Source organism: Pocillopora verrucosa, chromosome 1 (genome assembly GCF_036669915.1).
Source record: "Pocillopora verrucosa isolate sample1 chromosome 1, ASM3666991v2, whole genome shotgun sequence".
NCBI lineage: Eukaryota > Metazoa > Cnidaria > Anthozoa > Scleractinia > Pocilloporidae > Pocillopora > Pocillopora verrucosa.
In genome coordinates, this window is record NC_089312.1 from 22,228,202 (window position 1) to 22,249,951 (window position 21,750).

At 39.4% G+C, this 21,750-nt stretch overlaps 1 protein-coding gene across 1 annotated transcript; it reads right to left on the reverse strand.

The window, feature by feature from the left end:
* Positions 1-16: 16 nt before the first annotated feature.
* Positions 17-18,987, reverse strand: LOC131778504 (uncharacterized). The gene is made up of 19 exons (XM_059094919.2): positions 18,606-18,987; positions 15,554-15,714; positions 14,250-14,368; positions 10,216-10,410; positions 9,698-9,908; positions 8,734-9,044; positions 7,547-7,775; positions 7,315-7,338; positions 6,828-7,170; positions 5,648-6,001; positions 5,289-5,324; positions 4,433-4,622; positions 3,451-3,627; positions 3,230-3,308; positions 2,987-3,111; positions 2,423-2,578; positions 1,863-2,031; positions 706-896; positions 17-304 (listed from the first exon to the last, which is right to left on the reverse strand). The coding sequence occupies exons 1-19, from the start codon at positions 18,623-18,625 to the stop codon at positions 185-187; spliced, it is 3,210 nt and encodes a 1,069-aa protein (XP_058950902.2). The 5' UTR covers positions 18,626-18,987; the 3' UTR covers positions 17-184.
* Between the last annotated feature and the right edge of the window lie 2,763 nt (positions 18,988-21,750).

A 21,750-nucleotide genomic window follows, 5' to 3' on the forward strand; every position in this document is an offset into this window, starting at 1 on the left:
AATTTACAGCTATAGATAAAGTTTGCATTAAAATGCATTCTTTCATTTATTCAAAATAACGACGACACACAGATATCCAAGATTACAGCTGGTCAACTCCCAGATCCATCAAAGTGCACGATTTTACATCATCACCTGATGTACGGCAGTTTCTTAAAAACTTTTCCTGCCCCTTCTTTCTCCTCTATTTCTTTCTCAGATCCAGCAACATCCTCTTCAGATCCTGAAAATTATCCTGCAGAATTTTAATTTCCTTCTGAATGTCTTCAGTTGTTACTCTATTGAAACGGTCTCGATAGCACATCTAAAACGTGAGGAAATCGTACGTCTCAAATTAAAAAATAATCGCTAAAAGTTGACAAAGAAAATAAGATGGCGATGGTCATAATGATATGTGATATATGCCTCCTTCGCCTGGTCACCTCGTATGGTCAATCAGGGCACAGACACATTTAGCTTAAACACTTTTTTGTAATTATAAACAGGGCGAGTAATTTATTTCAGAGTTTGAGAGCTGCCACAAAGAGAGCTCCCTTGCCTTATGCTTCCAATTGGCCGAGGAAACAATCCCTTGAGGCCGTGGGAGCGTGCCGAGGTATGATATGTTAGCAGATCACTAATAAAGCCAAACCATTTACAGCTTTGATTTCTAGCCCATCACACTCCCCCTCCTCCACCCTCCCTCTCCCCCTATTTCGAACATACCTTTGCCAGCACTTTAATGCATGGAGATCCCATTGAGACGATGGGATATAGAGTTTGTTTAGAGTTATACTCCACTGAAGAACGCCCTACTTCTTCACCGTTCAAGGAGAACAACACAGAGATTTTACCATCAGGGACTTCTTTAAAATCAACTTCACAAGCGATGAGATCGCCGCGGTAAGCCACGGCTCCTAAGTCATCAACATAAGATATTTAGAACAAAAAGAGAACAAATTAAACAAAGTTAACTTAAGGTGTAACAACATTGGGTAAAATTCAAATTGAACCCCTTAACGTTTACAAACTAACATTTCTAATCTCTTTCTTCTCTGAAATCAGATATTTATTGTTGCAAGGTTGGATTAAGGACGACAGTAAAACCTTGAATGCGTTTTCAAGCGCCATCAGAAAGTTGTTAGTCGGTAACTGGAGTTTTCGCCCCATTACCAATTCGCCCCTAAAACATCTTTGAGTTCGTCTCCTGCAGTAAAGCAAGCTCCGCCCCCCCCCCTCCCCTTTACCAGTTCACCCCAAAAATCTTTCAACTTGTCACCTTCAATAGAACATATTTTTTTGAAATCTTCATTTATATCGATTAACATGAAATTTCACAGCAAAACCATAAAAAAACTTCGATCAACATGAAAATTATCAGCCGTGTGAAATGACGCACGACTACCGAACAAGTAATGTAAAGTCGCTGCATTATTCCGCTCTTTATCTAACGTGGTTCACACTATTTTATGCTAGTGTTCGCAGAAAATTTTACGAAACACTTTTATGAACAAACTAGACTAAAACGGCCTCTTTAGGAGACAACACACATTCTAAAGCAATGACCAACATATGTATTTTGTAGTTTGATACTCGCACTCTTGCGTCGTTGCGCCAGGCATTTCACTACAACTTATCGAGCTTTCGAACTCCATCCTTCTCCAAAAAACAATCACACGTTGTTTGAAACGTATCTTGATTTCACCAGAGAAGGAGTATATATTCTACCGTCAGAGAACGAGTGGAAAGATTTAGGAGCGAACTGGTAAGGGTAGGGGCCAACTCATTTTACTTCAAGGGGAGAACTAACAAAGACTGTAACGGAACGAAACCTCCGTAAAAATTTGAGTAAATGCGTGACCTGCAGACAAAGTAACCCATACCTTCAATCTCTCTTCCCACTTCAGGGTAGCCACCTTCAAATATTTTCCCATCGTCTACATGGTAACCAACTGTTCCAATACCACAACCAGGTATTTTGTGACAGTCGAAATCTTCATTCAAAACACCTAGTGCTATAATACGCCCCTCTCCAGTCCCCTGAATGAGTACCTGCAAAAAGATGACGGTCTCGTCTTTCTACTATGAACACCTCACTAAGCTCACTCTTTAAAGTAAATATATCATAGTTCTCTAAACTAGAAACAAGTAAGAGCGCCTACAAAAGAAAAGTTATAAGCACCTGGGCTTTCAAAAGGAAAAAGGTCAAGAAGAGGTGTACTTATGTCGCTTTTCCCAGAGATTTCACTGTGTAGCAGGAATTATGTGATCGACATATGTTGTTCGCAAATAGTTCTCTTCGTATGGCGGAGGAGCTCCTAAGAGTGGGGGTGGGGCTATATGGTAAACTATGAATGTGTGTGTGTATGCATGTATGTCTGTCTATCTGTGTGCGTGTATGTATGTATGTAGGTATGTCTGTGTGTGTAAATCAAACCCTCACCTCAAATCGTGGTGTCTCTTCTGTAAAGGGAGAATTTAATTTGGCACTGTGAATGTTGGTACGCTTTCCATCTTCGCGGCATTTTTCGCAGAAATCAGGTCCTAAGTAAGTTAGGAGGCAGCCATCCACAGCAATTCCCTGCGAGTTATCCCACGCCTTCAAATGATGATCAAACAAAATTTCTGTTACATGAAGTACCTTCCCAAAAGTGAGGCAAAGAGACACAGACAAAAATAATTACACAACTCTGCAAATGTAGTTGTGTATATCTATATGCTCATATATCTTTTACTAGATTTTTATGCATAATCAAAAAACTCAGTTAAAACTGAACATCATTTTAAAGTTCTCACAAACGCACACATCCCAAATCTACTTCAAAAGCTTCAAAAGAAGAGGGAAATACGACACAAAGTGTACTCAGTAATTTTCCTCATTTCACATTTAAATTTGCATGAAGGAAAAATTTTTGTGTAAAATAAAAAACATAACAAAGGTATCTCCTCGTGTAGTAAGGTCTATGAAGTGTGGTGGGGAACCTCTGTGGGCCTGAAAAATACTCACACTTTGGCCAAACGCAAGTTTCTTCGCCTTGTTTCCATGCGTTTGGAATATTTCCCGTACAATCTGATTAGTCATTTTCCGACCTCCTTCATTTTGTCTAACCAAGTGATCCATCTTTCTTTCCTCTAAAAAAAGATAGAAACCACCCATTAACTTGGCCTGTTTTGAATGGTGTTAACAAAATCATACGAATATGAAAGCGATCTTCGCAGTAATGAACACTACTCGAGCATATCACCCTACCTGTGAGGGGAAATTCATATCCGTACTTCTCGATGTATCTTCTTTCTAGCTTCTTCACCAATTTATTCAGGGTTCCTCTCTGTCGAATCAAAGAAATTTCTAATCAAAAGCAGAAATGAAACGGAAAGTAAAATAACTGAGCGGACATGAACGATAACTCTCAAGAACAACAAAACAATAAAAACTCAAAAAAAGTTGATTAGCACGCGTTACCAGCTTACCCGCCCTTCCTCATCCAAACCACGAGTTTCAGACGAAGTGCAACACGGATAAAAGATGTTCCAGAGTAACATTAGTGGGACAGACAAAATGTTGAAAGGCACCGGTATTGGATGACTCTTACTGTAAGTCCTAACAATAATGGCTCTCTTGAAAGACCACTCATGCAGTGAATTATCCTAATAGAGACAAAAAGAGGGACTTAACAGCATCTAAGGACGTACCAGTAAATAAGAACAACAGGCGTCACTCCCTCAGCGGGAGAAAAACTGTCATATCATACACAAGAAATAAAATTCCATATCATTTTTTTTACACAAAACTCCTCAAATTTTAACTCCAAAACTACGAATCCAATTTCGGACGCTGCACAAAAGGAATAGGGAACTTAAGCAAGCCGCAACGCTAACAGCAACGCATGGGTCAACGAGAGATCCAGCGAACAATAGCTCAGCAAGTGCGTTGTAGAACTGTTTACATTTCTTGGCCCTCCACTGAAAAACAACGTCGTGAAATCACCAAAATTTTCGTGGTTTGAGAGCGGAGACCCCGACGGCAAATTTTTCAAGTTTCCCTTTCTAACTAAAGGCTGCTCATACGCGTTAAGTTGAAGCTGAGGTGGGGCGCCGTAAGAGACAGTAAACACATCCAGCCACTCGCAAAATTCTAACCAAAAATATAGATCTGTTTTATTGATCTACATCTTCCTGACTGCTTAAGGTCGCCAATATCATTAACGGAAACCTTGAGCTGTTCCTCTTGGGCTGATCATCATTCTTAAAGAGAAAAAACATGGGTACGATATGGAACTTTTTTAACCAGTTGGATCATAATATTGTTGGCCAAAATAGATTTTTAAGTGATCATAGAAGCTTATCAACGAAAATTATTTGGTATCTTTTGCCGAAAAGAGCCCATATTCTCTTAATTCTGGATTATGATAAGTATAAATTAATTCCGTGATGGCAGGGATCTGTTTAGTACCTGAACCTGCTGATACGTATTGGAGAGCAAAGCAATCATCATGTTCACGAGAAGAACAACTACCATGATTAAGAACAAGCCGTACAGCAGACGAATAAAAAAAACGGAAGGAAAGTCGGCGGCGTCCAACTTATCCACTTCAGCTAAACCCAGCAAGGACCAGGTTAGGTGTGTCGCTATGTCCCACCAACTAGAGAACAGTTTCAAAAGCAAGTAGTTAGATAAACAAATCATTCATTCAATTTTTCAACTGAGAGCAGTATGACCGCCATAGCTATTTCTGAACATCCGCGTTGCGGTAACTTTCGAGTCACAGGTGCCTCGATGCCTGCTATTCAGTTTCACATGAGAAACTGAATAGCAGGCTACTTGTGCAAGTTTTGAGTGGCGAGGCCCCGAGAGAAATGGAAGGCAAAGAGGGTTACTTCAAACTCGGATCTACTTCTTGTTTCGTAACTCTAGATCTACTGCCACGAAAATTAATGGCGTCTTCCCTGAAAGTTTTCATGTCGAAAAACGACAAATTCTGGTGAAACACGAAGGATTACAGTGGAACCTGTTCTATAAAACACGCGATTTCTTTTTCACTTCCCCCCCCCCCCCCCCTTTTTCCTCAGGGAAACGACAGGTAGCTAGCCGTTAATTATTTATTAACACTAGTAAAACCTAGCTGACGCACTGGGTCGCTGCCTCCTTTGCCTCACAAATTCAGCTCACAACCATGAGTCTTAATTGATTGCGAAGCATTTGAAACGCAGAATTCAAGTTTTGCGAAGATACCGTGTGATTCGATGTATTTAGGATCAGTACACGATGTAAAAAATTGGAATAAAAAAAATAATAGTTTTACTCTTACCAAAGTATCCCTGGTTCACTGCATACCCTTGAAATACTAGGAGAAAAGGAAGGATTAAAATTTACACAGAGTCATAAAGATAGTAAAAAAATCTCGCTCTTTACAGAAAGTCTGGCACTCTGGTGTAGTAGTTTTAAACTCCTGTTACGCTTCCCATCCAAAAACTAAATCTCACTTGATTAGCTCTTAGCCAAATGTCGCTTTCTTTGGGCGCCTAAACACACATGAGGTTCCCATCCCAACTTAAAAAAAACATTCACACTATGAAAATAAGAGTAAATAATGAATAAGCACAACAAGTTAGAATCTGTTATTTATGGGTTCGAAGATTTATTGGCAAGATCATAATTTCTACTCACAAATCTTCCGCGGAATCTCTTCCTGAAGTATAAGCTTTCTCAGCTATATAAATCTTTGTAATGGGCAGCGCAAAAGCCAGTATCAAAGCCACAAACTGCCAAAATATCCCCAAGACATCAGACATGATAAAGAATAGGGCGATTTGTATTGTACCCATTTTCCGCAAGCGCTCTATGACTTGACCAAAGGCTCTTAGTGCAAGAAACATGGCAATAAAACCATAGAAATACTCCGACACAATCAAGGGTCTGTTTTCTGATACGTCAGTGGAGATCCTTAATGTTATTATGCGTAATATAATGGTAATCAGGTACAAAACAAGAGTGACGAAGTCAAGCAAATTCCAGCGGTCACTATAGATATAATGAATATCAACTGCATTAGAAGAGCATAAATAAACATAGTCAATGCACAGAGCGTACGTCATTCACATGCAAGAGAATAGGTTTACGTATGAATGATGTTCTTACATTTTTTACAAATGGAAGATTTAAACTGTTGGTTTAACAATTTTTTTTTCCTTGCTTGTTAGATTTTTGCTTGTTAGTTTCAAAATCATTATCATGTTGTTTAATTTAAAACTTTAGTATGTAGATTGTCAATGAGAACCTCGGCAGTACGGTCATTTTCAATGTCTCGTCATGGTTAGAACCCAATTTGTGACCTGAAAGTACCTAAAAAAAAGAATATCATTCCGTAATGGTGTACCTAAACAAATAACAGTGGCCCATAATGGTGTATCCAAAAATCAAAAGATACTCATACTGTTGTGCCTAAATAAATTAAAGTGGCCCTTCTTATTACACCTAGAAGGCGACTCGTGGTCACATACTGGTCTACCCAACTAATATGAAGTAGCCCCAATCGATGTGGCAAAACAATGAGCGAGGGTTCGTATTGGCGTACCAAAACATTTGTTACTGGCCCCTATTAATGTACCCAAGTATTAAAAATGGTGCATTCTATCATGATTGATGCAGCTCTTGACAATGAACAGTGGGCTATACTGCAGCACCCAAGCAGTAAATAGTGCTCAATTTTGTTACCTTATCAAGATGGTTACCTTTTTTTCGTCAGTCAAATTCATGTGGTCACTGGTCACGTAGATGTATGCCCTTTACATGTTTGGGAATCTAGAATTCTCCAAAAGTAAAATAAACCGATGAAAAAATTAGATACCTGAAGTAACCAGTAAACGTCTTTAGCAAAATGCTGTCATTTCCTGCCTCGTTTGTCTCCTGTGGATCCTCAGGTGAACATGCTTGGCGGGTGGATCCGACACTATTTCTCTTCCCTTTGCGCGCTTTCACTCCGTTCTTTTCATGCCTAATCATGATAAACTGCTCTATCTCCATTACAATGCGTCCCACGAAGAAAACTGATATAACCAATTCTAGTCGACTGAAGGAAAGAGTTGAAGGGGACAGGCAAAGAGCGAATAGAAGGACGAGGAGGGTGATATAGCTCAGCGTGTCGCGACAAAAGACGAAATAAGGAGTCGTAAAGTAATCTTTGTATCTCTCTGCAAGACAAGGAGTGAGACGCTAGCTTAGAATGGATACTCTCGAAAGAAAATTCAAAGAGTGCTGACAATCTGTCAAAACTTATTGGAGAAAAATCTTCAACGGTCTATGAAAATATAGCTACCAAACAGGCCTGTCCTCACCATAGATGTCCTTTCCCTCGATACCTGCAAGAAAAGTTAAACATGGATATGATAAATCCAGTGGAGGGAGATGTTAGAGCCTTTAAATCACGTCACCGTTTAAAAAAACACTTACTATTCAAGCTGTAACAACGGGATGTAATACTTTCTTTTTCTTTCCGATATAACATAGGAAATTAATTATTCTGAGAAGGTGTGGTTCGTAAAGAAATGTTAAACCTCTCCAACTTACCTTGTATGACCGCTGTCCCTAACGTCTCGGGTGACTCGTATTCTCCAAAGTGAAGTGCTGTGCCATCTTTAGTTGCCATCCATTTTAATTGTGATAATTTGGCGTTCTCCCCAATACCGACGGGAACGATGTTAACTTGCATATCCTTTATATCCTTTACTAATCTCTGTAGCTCCACAGTTTTTTCCATTGACATGTCCAATGTGTAATTAAGAAAAAACACGACAACCTGATGAAAAATCAAACTAAACTTTAAAAAGATATTTAGTGTAATTTTTAGCACCAAACTCACAAGGTTGATCAGTTATGATCAATAATACTTGATTCTTCCAAGTATTGCTGATTTTCTTGAAACTTTTTGAATCCTTTATGTCAGTATTATCAAGGCTGTCTGGCTCGCCACTTATTTAATATGTCTACACAACTGATTGTGTAGAGATGTTAATGTTAGGTAAGATGAATTACTAAATTAATGAATGAATAAGCTTTAAAAAAGTTGATTTGGTGAAAGGTTTAGGAAAGTCACCGAGCAATCGATTTCTTTCTCTGCTCTAATTTGACTGAACTATGTCCAGTTATAAAGATAGTATATGTATATCTACAAATCAACCGTTGTGCTCAGCTTCTTTACTTTGACACCTGACTTTAAAGCACTATTCATAAATCAAAGGGGGAAATATTCGTATAAGAGTATTTGAAAATCATACTAAACACTTTATGCTTTTTTCCAAAGGAAAACAACAAGTTGCAATATCAGTCAAGGAGACATTGAAGCTCGAGGAAAAGCAAAATTTGCCCTTTCTCAATGATTCCCTTGACTTCGTTCCAGGAAGAAAATGAGACGAAAAATAATTGTTTCCGTTTGAAACATATATCAATGCAGCGTGCGATCATCAAAATCAATCAAAGTTGAACATGATTTTTCAAATGGCTGCAGGCAGTACAAGCAACACAGGTCGAATAAAATGATAGAGAGCAAAAACCTTTCACAGTGAGTACACTATTGGAGGTACCCTTATTCCTTTGCAGTGTTACTACATAGAACTGTCACCGAACTTACAATCGCAAGTGTTACCTTAACATGGCCCAATAACCAGCTAATGGTTGAAAAGTGAGCCCACTCTCCCTTGTTGACTAAACGAACTCGACAGAGCAGCGGAAATCAGTCGCACGCGGACATACCTCACCTTCTTAGCTTCTTCTCGAACGTTTGGGGTTCTGAATACACGATAAACAGCTTCGAGATATTCAGAGAGTAGAGCAGGAGAGCTTGGCTGCTCTAACTCGACAATCCTATTATGCAGTGTGGCCTCACCAGAGCAACTCGTTTCAAAGTTCATGTCACCAATCAATTTGTTGTTTTTACGTAAAATCTCACAGTAGCTGGCAGATTGGTAGCCATATTCCTGAATGATGTAGTTCATCGTCTTTTTGATTAGATCAAATTCCTCTCTTGGCCCATCCTTGTCCAGCGTCGAAACAAAACACATTTCAATTTCTGCAAGTTAAGAAAAGTATCAGACGCTATGCCATCAAAACAATGAGTTAAAGAAAACATACCTCAACTGACGCTATGCATCTAAACAACTCCCCAGTAGCTGCTGGTATCTAATTTCGAGACTTGGTTCCAGTGGCGACATAACGGTCACAACAATTCTTATGACTGTTATGATCTAACGGGAACAAATAACAGGCCTACAAATAATCCCACAGTTTATCTCACAACGGAAATAAACTGTAAATAACTAGCCCTTCACTGATCATTGGCCAAAACCTAAATTAAATAAAAATTTTGAATTTAAGCCAAATTGACGCCTTAAGGTGAACTTTTTCACGTAAGGCTTCAAAGGTCATGCAACAAATCATCGCGAGGAATGGATAACGATCAAGAATAATGTTCTATAACTTAAAGAATTTTATGTTTCATTGCTACAGCTAGGAATCCTGTGTTGTGTCAGTTGGGAGGACTGAACTGACGTGGTAACTCAGTTTCAAGGAGGCAGGAGTGAGTTACGGCAATGCTATCACCCTTCCCTTCTCCAGGTCCAAACCTTGACCACCAAAGAGCTTGCTTAGCGAAGTAAAAACGCATCACCATCTACTATAAGATGTTAACTACTTTAATGAATGTTAAAAAACTATATCACAAACCTCTTCTTCTCCTCAAGACCCGTTTTATCAAATGCAGAACGAAGAAAATGGCAAAGAGGAAGGGAAACAAGACGAAGTCAAACACTGTCCAAAGGTTGAGAAAAAAGTATCCCCAGCGTCCAGGTGACCGCCATGATTTCTTTCTTGTTGAGAAAAAGGAGCGGTACCATGTAGTGTTGAGCAAGTCATACACCACTGGGTGAGAGATGAACTGCGAAAATAAATCGTCAATATATTACTTTATGCAATAAGCTGAATTTAGATTAGTTCTTACTCATGATTTATCACAGGAGAGCTTCATGTCACCATTAACAAAATTTTGATCCGATCTTTTTTCAAAAACTATCCTCGCCGTAGAATGACGTTGAAATGACGTTCTGTTTATTGGAATGGCATTATATTACGCTTTGAGAAGGGCACCAAGTTGCCTAGATGGGCAGCAGCTTTCCCACCAGAATCTTCTATAGGGGTGGAGTATGATGAATTGACTAGAAACGTTTTTATCATTAGTGTAGTACCTTCTTCTGCTCTGTGTCGATTGCCTTGTCAATCACATCGTCAAAACAACTTTGAAATGATTTTTTGGTATCGGGGTCAACTTTAAGAGGGTCTATTAAGGCTGATATGAACTCATCTATAGATTTTTCCAGCATTTTTACATCATCTTTCTCCGAGTTCTCATCATGTGCTAAATCTTGAAGTGCTTTGTTGACCTGTGGGAGAAAATAATTACAGTTATTACGTTAATCAAACGGCTCTATAAAAATCATTGATAATGTTTCTGAACTCCTCTCAGTCTCAAGTTGTTGAGAATGAGAGGAGGGTTCTTACAACAAGTCAAGTCTCGATAATTAACCAATTCAATACTGAAATTCATTTGTTAGTGTCATTGATTGTGTCGAACGGTCTACGCGGCTATATGCATGCATATATATTAGGGGCTCCATGGGGTTCAAAATCGTTAGCCGGAAAACGGCCAAAACTCTAGCCAGAGGTACATCCGTATCGAACACTTCTTGGTCGTCTGAGTCACCACGTGTAAAACCGGGTCATATGTGGGCTTCAAGCTGTTGTTTTCCGTTCCTTTCTGCAGAGAACTACATCCCCCACCTTGATATCCATCATCGATGTGCGTCTTCTTTTGTCGGCGGATGTTTTCATATTGTCTTTTTGCTCTCCGTCACGCTTCTGTATTTTGTCGTCAGTCCGGATAATCTGTTTTTCTTTCACTTCAGGGAATATTTCCTAGTATTTTTTCACGTTTACTGATATAGCAAATCAGCTGCTGATACGTCACTCGCCTTTGGCGCCACTCGGTCAGGTTGATGAATGAACGGCAAAGCCCTCACGATTCTTAATAAAAGTTGTTTGTCGAAGCTTTCTCAAGTTATGGCGTCTAAAACGCTAAAAAAATACGTATTGCTGACAGACAGTGAGGTTAAAACTTTTTTACAAGGGTAAGAAAACCAATATACTAAAAGAAAACTGGAAGTTACGTCTTCAGTGGCTTTGGTGTTAGCATTTCTCTCGACTGAGAATGAAAATCGGCAACTGGAAGATTTGTCACTGGACGATTTTGGCCGTTTACCTGAAAGACTTCTTCTGTCGTTAAGGACAAAGTCAATAAATGAGAATTTTGTAAATTGAAAATTGCGACCTTCGTTGGTTTTGTAATCGTGATTCAACGCATTTTTCCATCTTAAGAGTTAGCGCCAACGCACTCTACGATTGTTATTCGGGGATTGTCGATTCGTTTATTTTCATTTATTAATGAAGTCGGCTTTTCTTCTCAGTAAAGGGCTGTTGTGTTTATATGATAAACAAAATAATACATGGTTGCTTGTATATATGGAATTTCTCTTCTCGTGTTCAACCCGACATCTCACTCGTTTGCTGCGTCACTCGTGAGCTATCGAGTTAAACGCTGGAAGAGAAATTCCATATCTACGCGCGCCCATGAATTATTCTCTCTCTATGTATAGGAAATCGTATGAACGCGAGTGCATTTCGTGATTTATGGGCACGAGTGATGTTTTGAAAGTTCTCAAAATTGCACGAGCCGTAGGCGAGTGCAATTTGAGAACTTTCAAAACATCACGAGTGACCATAAATCACGAAATGCACGAGCAGGTTCATACGATTTTTTATTTATTATATTCTCAAATTTGTGTTCAAATTTGGCGCTTCCCCGGTGTTTCTATGGCAACTTCTCCGTATTGCACTCTATAACCTCTATTGCACTCTATAACCTCTATTGCACTCTATAACCTATTTATGCATTCATCATTGACCAATCAGAAACGCGATATTTTGTTGAGCATATAATAAATATATTTATAATAAAGTTCAGATATAACGCGTGCTGTCATTGGTTAAAAGAGCGTGCTCTATGAGAGTATAGAGCATAGAACTGAACTAAAGCTGTCACGCCACCTGCCAAATTGTACTATGTCCGACCTTTCCCGGGACTTCTTTCTAGCTTTTCTTTCGTTAACTGACAGTGAAATTTCAGAACAAGCGAGCAAAGGTTTGAAAAAATGCCAGGCGCAGTAATTTACCTAACTATGACGTGAGCAGAGACAGAAATCCTCAAAGATAAAACAAAATGAACAGTCCGAGTTTTAAAGGTTTTCTCGCTTAGTTAGATTGCAAGTTTACCTACTGTAATAAAAATCAAACACAGCTGGCACTTGTACAGTATATAAAGTTTCGTGTTCAAAAACGAAACAGAAAAAAAACAGGGAGGATGAAAAATATAACCTGGCATAACTTCTAAAATTCGTTCTAATCATGACGGTGTCAGAGCGATTGCGATCATGCTGAAGTCTATCACGGCTAGTTCACCATGGCGATCTTTGGTCATCGCAGTGGAGCAAGCCTCAGGAACTTAATCGACTACCCTTCGAGTGGAAAAATAAGAGCTTGCCCTGATAACCTTTCCGATGCGTTGAGAGGAAGGCCACATCAGTCACTGCAGCCGAGTTTTACGGCGCTGTCATTCCGAAGGATCTTCATTTCCTGGTGAATTCGGCTATCGTTCATTCATAAAACACTCGCCTTGAAGAGTTTGTTTTCTACTTGGCATGTGAAATAACTTGCGTATTTTTGTGAGCCACGATTGGGCCGAATGTGTTACTGAACATTTCACTTTCAGATTCTGTATTAGAAACTAAAAAACTTCAGGCAAAAGTGTTAAATTCGACATGCCGAACTATTTTGGTCTGTAAACTATTGCAGAATATGAACTTTGATGAGTTTTGAACTTTGATGGTTTGACATTTTTGACAGTTTTAGTATTGTATAGCCAATCAGATTATTTGAACCATTCTACCAGGGATTCTGATTGGCTTACTGTAGCGTGCTTTATGAGAGTATAGAGCATGCTGACGACACTGTTGTTTGCTTTGAAAATAAAGTCTGTTTTGAAAATTGAAAGTTATGCTTGGGGAATTTAACGGATTCTTTATTATAAAACATATAGAGAAGTCTTGACTGTGTTCTGTTCTGTTTTACTACGTCTCGTGTTTCTCACTACACTTCTTTCGTGCTCTTGCCGCTTCCTGCGTGCTATACAACAGAACAGAGCACAGTCAAGGCCTCTCTATTTGTTAAAAGTTTCGCCGGTTAGGGTTTCGTCAGTACAAAGTTATGCAAACTGATATGTACATATCGAATCTATCTAGATCTTCATGTTGAGGGGGCATTTTCGGGATTTAAATCCGTATTCATCGTCGGTTTCGGTGTCGACATCGGCGTCGTGTGTTGGTTGGTTTCTTTTATGTATTTATGATCTGTTAAATAATTTTGCTAGCGCGCGATTGGTCTAAACGCAGCACGTGACAGCTAAAACAAGGTGATATTCGATCATTTCAACCAAGTGACATTCCCCAATTTTCGAACCTTACGTCGTCGTTAAAAATTTGAATCAAGTTGAGAGAGCGTTTTGTGGTTATTACAGAGGAAGATATTTTTGTTATAAAGTTTATACCAGAGAACACTCAAAAGAAAACATCCCATACTTCATACAGTAAGCTATTCGTAAACATTTTTCACGCGCGTTGCAAAATTTTTTTAAGGATAATTAACACAATAGACTGTATTTTGCGCAAAAATATGCTTGTACATTTGTCCTTGGACGTTATCTGTTCCTCGAAGCTCACAAAATTCACTGTTCGCATCTTGGAATAGACAATTTTTCGTGGACAACTATCCGTACATATTTTTCGCGCCAAATAGAGGCTATTGTTTCTATGTACAGAGTTAGGCGCCGCTACAACCATGGGAAAACAAATACAGATATCAATGCAAGCCAATGAAAATTCAAGGTTAATTAAGATACAAGTACAATTCGAGAAAACAAGACGCAATTTTTTGTAGTTTTGTAGCTAAATGGTTGAGAGAGTAATATAAGTATGAAAAGCTCGAAGGGCTAATGAGGAGTGGTGAAACCAACCCACAGAAATTAAGGATCACGTAGGTCAATTGGTATAGCAAAACAGCCCCAGGTTAAGTGTGCAGGTAAAATCGGTTAAGGTAAAGTTATAAGACTAACCTGAAACGTTTTGAGTAAGGTATTACTTTTACAGCTTGCCAGGGTTTTTGGAGTCACTTTCTGATTAATATCATCGAAATCTCCTTTATTCAGAGCATCGTCGAGTTCCTTCTCAATTTCTGTAAATCAATATTTACGTAAGCATGATTCACAAGTATGAACATCTTCAGTTTAAAAAAACACAGTTTAAATTCCATTTCTCGTCGTTTTTCAGTCGTTTCAGCGCATGTTGTTCGTCTTTAGCCAAGTTGCTGTCATGAAGTGACGCTGATTGTATAGCGGAAGGAATTCTACTTCTGATGTTATCCTTAGTCGGCTTAGATAGTTCTCGTTGCCGAGACAGTGTCGCCTCAACACAATAGCCTCGGTCGGTATCCCGGTTTCGGTGTTACTGAGTATTTTAGTCCATATGACAGTACACGAGTTTCACTCATGTCTAAGGGGCAAGAAGAGATGTTCCACACCCAGCTTTCGTCCGGTTTACCTCGTCTCTGTTCTTTGTTGCGTAGCAGTCGTGTCAGTCTCTGTTGATGTCCAGTACGGGCACATTCATTCGTTTTGTTGGCTCGTTTGTCGGCAATGGTCATAACAGAGTCAAGTAAGTCAGAAGCTATCGGTTGTTTCAGTCTGTCGTGTAGTTGCTGTACTTTGTTTTTGTAGCGTTTGAGTCTTCTGTGATAATCATTCATCCCCGCTTTGACCAATCGTCTTTAGGTGTTCAACGGGGAACACACAGACCGGCTGGAACAGTTTACGGGAAACTGACACATACCGACAGAACACTGGACGAGTCATCCCACATCCCGATATCACACAAAGCCACAACTATCAGGACTCTAACGCGACGAGTGCAACTGGTATGCAACACGACAGACAGCTTATCCGACGAAAAAAAGTACCTTGACCGTGTTTTTTCAAAGAACAACCATAACGAAGGCCTCAGATAACGATAAGCCCACAATGCATGGGGTAAGGGGATCGTAGAGATCTACTTTGAAAAAACGGCACACTAACTCTAAAAGAGAAAAATTCCTCTAGCAGAATCCCCTTGATGCGATGACATCTTGGAAGAATTAAAAAATTTCTTATACTTTTGTTGCTAACGCAATACAAGAAACCTTCTGGCGAAAATTTTTCTTAACACTCAAAGCAAAACATGATTAATATATAGTTAAGGCATTTTCCGTTACCCTCAACAGAAACCAAACTACATCAACAAAGGTCTCTAGCTAACAGGTTCACCAATTATTAATTGACACGTTATCATGAACCGGCATTGAGACACTTTCTATGATCCTACTCACCAGAACCATCAGGTTTATCAGCTTGCTCCGGCAGCCTGGACTGTTCGTTCCTCAGATCTGCTTCTTGTGGTTGAACTTCATTCCTAGACGATGGTGTTTCAGCGGAGTTTGTTGCTACTTCAGGATCGTCAAACAGCTCCACTTTCTCTACTACATCAGATCTAAAGCACAATTCACCGCATGGAAAGTTATCATCAATCAGGTATATTCCAGTTAACAGGATGAAATATCAGCAGAATGTCCCTGACTACCATCCCAGAGATGTTATAACTGAGAATTCAGTAGGAAAGAGGAATAGACGATGACTTAACTTGACGGAGAGAAATCAATGAAAAAAGGTATGAAAGGGGCCGAGACCTTGCAACCAAGGACAGGTAGCATTGGTAGACGAGCTGATACCGTGTTAAAATTAACAAAACGAGGACAGTGAAAGAAAATCAGAATTTAAAAGAAAAAAAGACTCACTGAAAATCATATTTTATTTCCCGTATGGTAATATTAAAAAGTTCACCCACAACTCACTTATTTTGTCATAATAATTATTATCGAGGGCTGACTAATGCGTTTAAGAAACCACATGATTATTTTCTAAGCTCTTGTCTATTGTCACACCAATTTAAACCTTCTTTAGTGGCGCCTCATTAAGATTCTGGATGCGTTATTACGTTTTTAGCAATATTGATATGTTCGGTTGAGTTTAAAACATTTCTCTTCTCGCGCGATGCAGAGGCGAAGATGACGTTAAAATCAATAAAGTATTTATCATTTTTAGAATCAATTTACCTTCCGCATTTTTGTCATTTGTTTGTATTCGTGTTTTTTAATGTTGGTTTCAAATTTTTGCTTTGTTTTTGTAGTTTATGTCTTAGGGCAGGAGCCCTTACAGGAGCTCCTGCTTAGGGTTTTATGCAACTTAGTTATTGTTGTAGCTTTTGTTGTTGGAATTAAAATGTACTTATCCTTAACCTTATTAAACTCCCAATATCTGATTGTTAATTCTCCTCCTTTGCCGTTTCGCATATTTACCTGAAAAGTTACAAGAATGTGGTCCTAGATCAAGATAACTTCCAGCTGATGAGTTTGAGTATTCTGATCACCAGTTTGTTCGGTAATGTGTAGACATTATAGGGAGAAGTAATATGTTGATAACTTACGGGAGTTAAGAGCTTTAAGACAGCCATTATAACTTTTGTTAAAGATATAAAACAGTGACACCGTTATTTTATATTTACATAGTCAAATAATTTAATTTTTGAGTCACTCAAGAGGACGTGACGAAGAGAACGATTATCGAAACGCAACATGACATAGAGAACCCATTATGTCAAACATAAATGTAAATGTAACTGAAGAAGTTAATGTTCATGGACCCAACGTTTCGACACTCCTGTCTAGTGCCTTTATTAGGGGTGGTCTAAACGCTGCAACAAGAGGTCTTTTTATATGATCACTAATTAGCTACCTTTATTCTGACGAGGTGTAAATAGGCGTCAGGAAGCAAGCCGCCATCGTCACGATTCAAAGGAGTGTGGGCGGAGTTAACCAAACCCAAGAATCCTGTCACGAAAGAACAACGAACCGACGCTATTTATTCTATTCGTTGCAATGACTGTGACAACGAATACATCGGACAGACCAAACGTCAGTTTGGTACACGTTTGAAAGAGCGTCAAAAAGCGGTTTCTTTAGCAAAAAGGAAAATTTAGCTTTATCGGAGCACATGTGCCCAACCAACCATACAATTGGGCGGGATAATTCTAAAATTATCATCACTAATCAGCTTTCGAGCGAGCAGTAGGAAAATTTACATGTTCGTGTCAATTGTATTTCCAGTTGCCCAGTTATCTCCGTAGAACAGTTTTAGGTTTTCAATTTCTCGTCCTGAATAGAATGTTTCCTCGAAGATTGAGATTTTTCACTCGATCTTTATGCACCGATCAACTCGAAACTTCAAGACCCCAAGACGGGTTGTTGAAAGTTCGAAGCGCACTAGAGACCTCTGGTGGAGTTTGTTTTGATACTTAAACACTTGGCCTGCGTGATCCTCCTTTGGGATGTGTACAGCACAAACCCTCCGAACCAGGCTCCAATTTATTTTCAGGAACATGCAGAAGGTTGTTGTTGACTATGAGCAATTACCACATCAATTGAGAAAACTTTTTCTTCCCTTGCGTTTCACATAGCACGCATTGCACGTCACTCCTCGCGCAAACATGAATGAAAGCTCGCCTTGAAGGATGCAAAGAAAATTCATGACTGTGCTAATCATTTCTAGCTTAACTTGATACACTATTCTTCCCAAATACCAATTCTCAGGATACCTGGAGGCTTATTCGAACAAATACAAAATTTGCAATTTAAAAATGGAAAAAGTCAGTAACCCCGTGTATAAGTAGCACGCCTACACGCTTGAATTGTTAACAGGGACCTTAAGCTGTCAGGACGGCAACGCCAAGGAAGACTTCAATTAAAAAATGAATTTCTGCCTTTCATTAGAATTTCAAAAATGGCTGCATGCGTTTACCGTCTCATACTGCGCCACGCCTGAACTTCAGCATAACGTATAGAAGAAGCATTGGGTTCCAAACGGAAATTAAAATAATTTGCCGCTGTGGTTTCGGTTCGCAGACCACGCAAATTGTAGTGATTTCACGTTGTTGTTTTGCCTAGGAGGGCTAAGAAATGTAGAAAGTTTTAAAACGCACGTGCTCAGCTACTGTTCTGCCAATTACATCTTTTGTTTTTCCATGTCCTCGTTACCGTCGCTGTCGTGGTTTGCTTAATTAAGGTCCCTGTTGTCTACTCGACGGACACGGACAGAAAATTGCCTAGCGTTGTGTTAGGAATTCTGAAAGTTGTCAGATTCAAAACAAAACATTCTGTTGCGTAATGCTTCAAGACCAAAGAAAGTTGCGAAGCGCACTAAAGTTCGCAAATTCAGCGTTCATTTTGCAGCCATAATTTGTATCTGGTTCCGGAATCATAGTATTGCTCACTCGAAGGCTCTTTGTGTCGGAATGTTTCAAAGAAAGTTTTCACAATCAATACTTACCTCTCAAAGTTGCCAGCCATTATCCTCCTACGCAGGCTGCCAAGTAGTCCTTACGGGACTGTGGGCTAAAATGAAGTTCTACTAAGCTGCAGTTGTAACAAGAATCGATTGGCTTAAAGTCTTCAACCCGCCCGCTCCCTGATCTCGTTCGTGGCAACAAATTTGAAACTAACGCACACGCGAAGCACGCAGCAAAAATCTCGTCGGTGATTGGCCAATTTAAAGCAAGCCTCACTCTTCACGCCCTTGTAATATCATCCTTTCACCCCCGGTTCAACGTATTCTACGACAATATCGATGATTTGAAAACATAAAGGAGGCAAAAAAACTTCAGTAGTTCAGCCAAAAGAGCGAAATAAGACCAGTTGCTATAAGAAATGCTTTTCCCATGATAAACTGCAGATGGATTTTGACGGGTCATTGACTTCTGTAAAGTGGCTCGCCTGATTTACATATAGTTGAAAACAGTGTTCGTTGATATGGCGATTAAGAGTATCGTTTTGCGAAATAAATTTTTGTTTTGGAGTTTTACAGCTTTCCGAACTTCTTAGATGTAGGGAAAGGCCGACGACTGCCATATTCAGCGTAGAATGATTTGAGAGATTTAAGTGTCTAGCGACTGGTTTGGATGCGTCCTTAAATTAGCATTCCATTCTCCGTTACAAAGGTTTTTCTCGGAATCGGTTGCCAAGTCGTCTTCCTGTTTGCGGTTCGCCAATGAATACCCCTTTGAAGTAAATCAAGTTATGCATATGCGAAGGATCACATTGGCGGAGGTGCACGTGAAATGATCAGTGATCTGATGGATCGCTCTAGTCCCGATATTTTCTGCGGACGTTATGAATAAAGGGGCCAGTTTTGCATCGTGCGCGCAGGCATTTGAAGTTTTGTGTTGATCATTGGTTTGTATATGTTGAACTTCTGATCAAAAAATTACCCATGTCTTTGTCACGTTTGAATGATATCGATGAAAGTGGCGAAAAAAGGTACCAGTTTCGGGATCATTTTGAAGTAATTTAAAGTTTACAGTTAGGAATGATGGATTCAACTGATTGATTGTGAGGGTGAAATGTTTAGGTAAATGGGATTCGATCGGTATTTTTCTTCTCTGACGTTTGTGATGCTGTCTGTCAATTTATTTAATGCAGTGGTGGCCCGCTCAAGTGACAGAAAAAGGATAGGCACGTTTTTCGAAAAACTGGTACATTGCCTTTGATTTGAGGCAAAAATTAGGGTCATCACTACTTAAAAAGGCGAAATTTCAGAAACTGAGAAAAAGGAATGGAATTCTTGACAAGTGATGGACGCGACGATGACTATAACAAGAAACTATGATAATCTGTAGGTTTGTGGTACACACAAGTGCACAGACCGTTGCCTTTGAGAGAAGCTTTGAGGTGGGCAACTTTTTGGTCAGAAGTTCAATACAAACTTATGATCAACAAGGAACTTTTTCCCCATTTATTACTGAAAGCATTCCATCAACCCTGGTGTCCCGATTTAACGCACCATATTAGCGGTACACTTATCATTTAATTAATCCACTATTTAGCGGCCGACACAAGCGAAGCAAATTTTCGACAACAACTATGGGTTTCGCAAATGAAGACACGTTATGAAGCAAGGCTTGAATCGTCTTATTTAACGTTGTCGAAGCATTCAAGTTTTTATCGTAACCTGAATTATGAAAATTATAAGGAAGAAGCTAAGCTAAATTCTAAAAGGGATAAAAGAGAGCCGCTTGAAAACGAACTCTAACAAAAACTAAAAGCCAAGTGGGAAGAACGCGCAGCGTTCTAACAAAGCGTGAACAACGTAAGCCGCTTACATAACAGTCCCGCCTGTAAGAGTTTAACCAAAACGAACTTAAAGAGAAGGTGGGCAAAAAAGCGCTCTTCCGAAACACACTTCTGACTAAAATGTGGTTCTGGCTGGAACTTAAAAGATCACGTCCCTAATGGACAAACAGTAACGTCATTATTACGGTTTGACACGAATGAAAGTTATAGCGAGTCAATGTCCGGTGGCAAAGGCGTGGCAGCCGTTACACACCGTGTAACACGTTATTCCATTTCTCATATCTTGTTTATTCTCAACTTGAATAGCTAGTGGATTTAATTTCTTTTTAAAAGCGCTAAAAAAATACTCCTCTCTTGACAGTTCAAGAGGAAGTTATGTTCAGAGACGCTCGACCCTTATGATATGTCCGGCTTCCGCCAACTCGCTTACAGACAACAGTCCCGGATCGAAAACAATTCTTTTTTTGTGGCTGCTGCCTCCTATAGGAGGTGAAGCCTCATATGTCGTCGAAATGAGTCAGCGAGTGAGTGAGGACCAGAAACCCGGGTTTAACTTTCAAACTCTGCCAAAACGTAACATTCTTGTTCATTTTCTGGCCTTTGTTTTGGCAAGAGAATCATTGGGTCCCGATGAAAGTTATTACAGGTCAGTTTTCTTAATTAAAAAAAGTTTCACTAACCTGCTTATCACAGTTTGACCATCGCTTCTGACATCTCGTTATAGAGACGAAAGTCTCAGTCCACTGTGTGATGTAATAGCTACTGCGATTTAATGTAGGTTTTTCCATGTATTTAGGAATACCATTTCAAAATCAAATTAAAAAAATCAAGAGCCAGGCGTAACGTTTTTTGTTTGCTTCTCCTGTATCCATGCTTGCTTTCCCTTTTTGACGTAAGTAACTAGTTGTAGCTAGTCGAGAGCGAATAAAAAAAGGTGACTCCAAAGGATGATTTAAATCACTGAAAAATCTGTCGTTGAACCGTTTGCATTTTGAGCGTTCAGTTTAAGTGCTAGTGAAGCATGATTGAACATTCATGTTCAGCTGATTATCAGATTTGTTCGATAGGTAGAAATCTTCTTTAAACCTCTGCGGAAGGTTTTAAGGTTAGAGGAAGTCTTCCAGGCACCAAGAAGACCACACTGAACTCTTCCAACTCCAAATTTTGGTTAGAGCCTCTTCTTCTGCCGAGTCAAGATAACTTCTTGATTTTCTGCAATTTCATATGTTTTCAAATCACATTCGCTTCGGCAATCTGAAAGCATCTTGCAGAATGTTTCTTCAGAGAGTTCAAAACGCCCGTTTAATAATCGGGTGTAAATTGGGGCTGACAAGCCTACACGACTT

Bases quoted from the DNA above. Each gene is read 5' to 3' on its own strand.
- LOC131778504 (XM_059094919.2), bottom strand. From the start codon at position 18,625: ATGGCTGGCAACTTTGAGAG. The intron at 9,909-10,215 runs GTACTACACTAA...TTATTTTCGCAG, and splicing joins TCGACACAGAGCAGAAGAAG to TTCATCTCTCACCCAGTGGT. The intron at 897-1,862 runs GTATGGGTTACT...TTGATGACTTAG, and splicing joins AGTGGGAAGAGAGATTGAAG to GAGCCGTGGCTTACCGCGGC.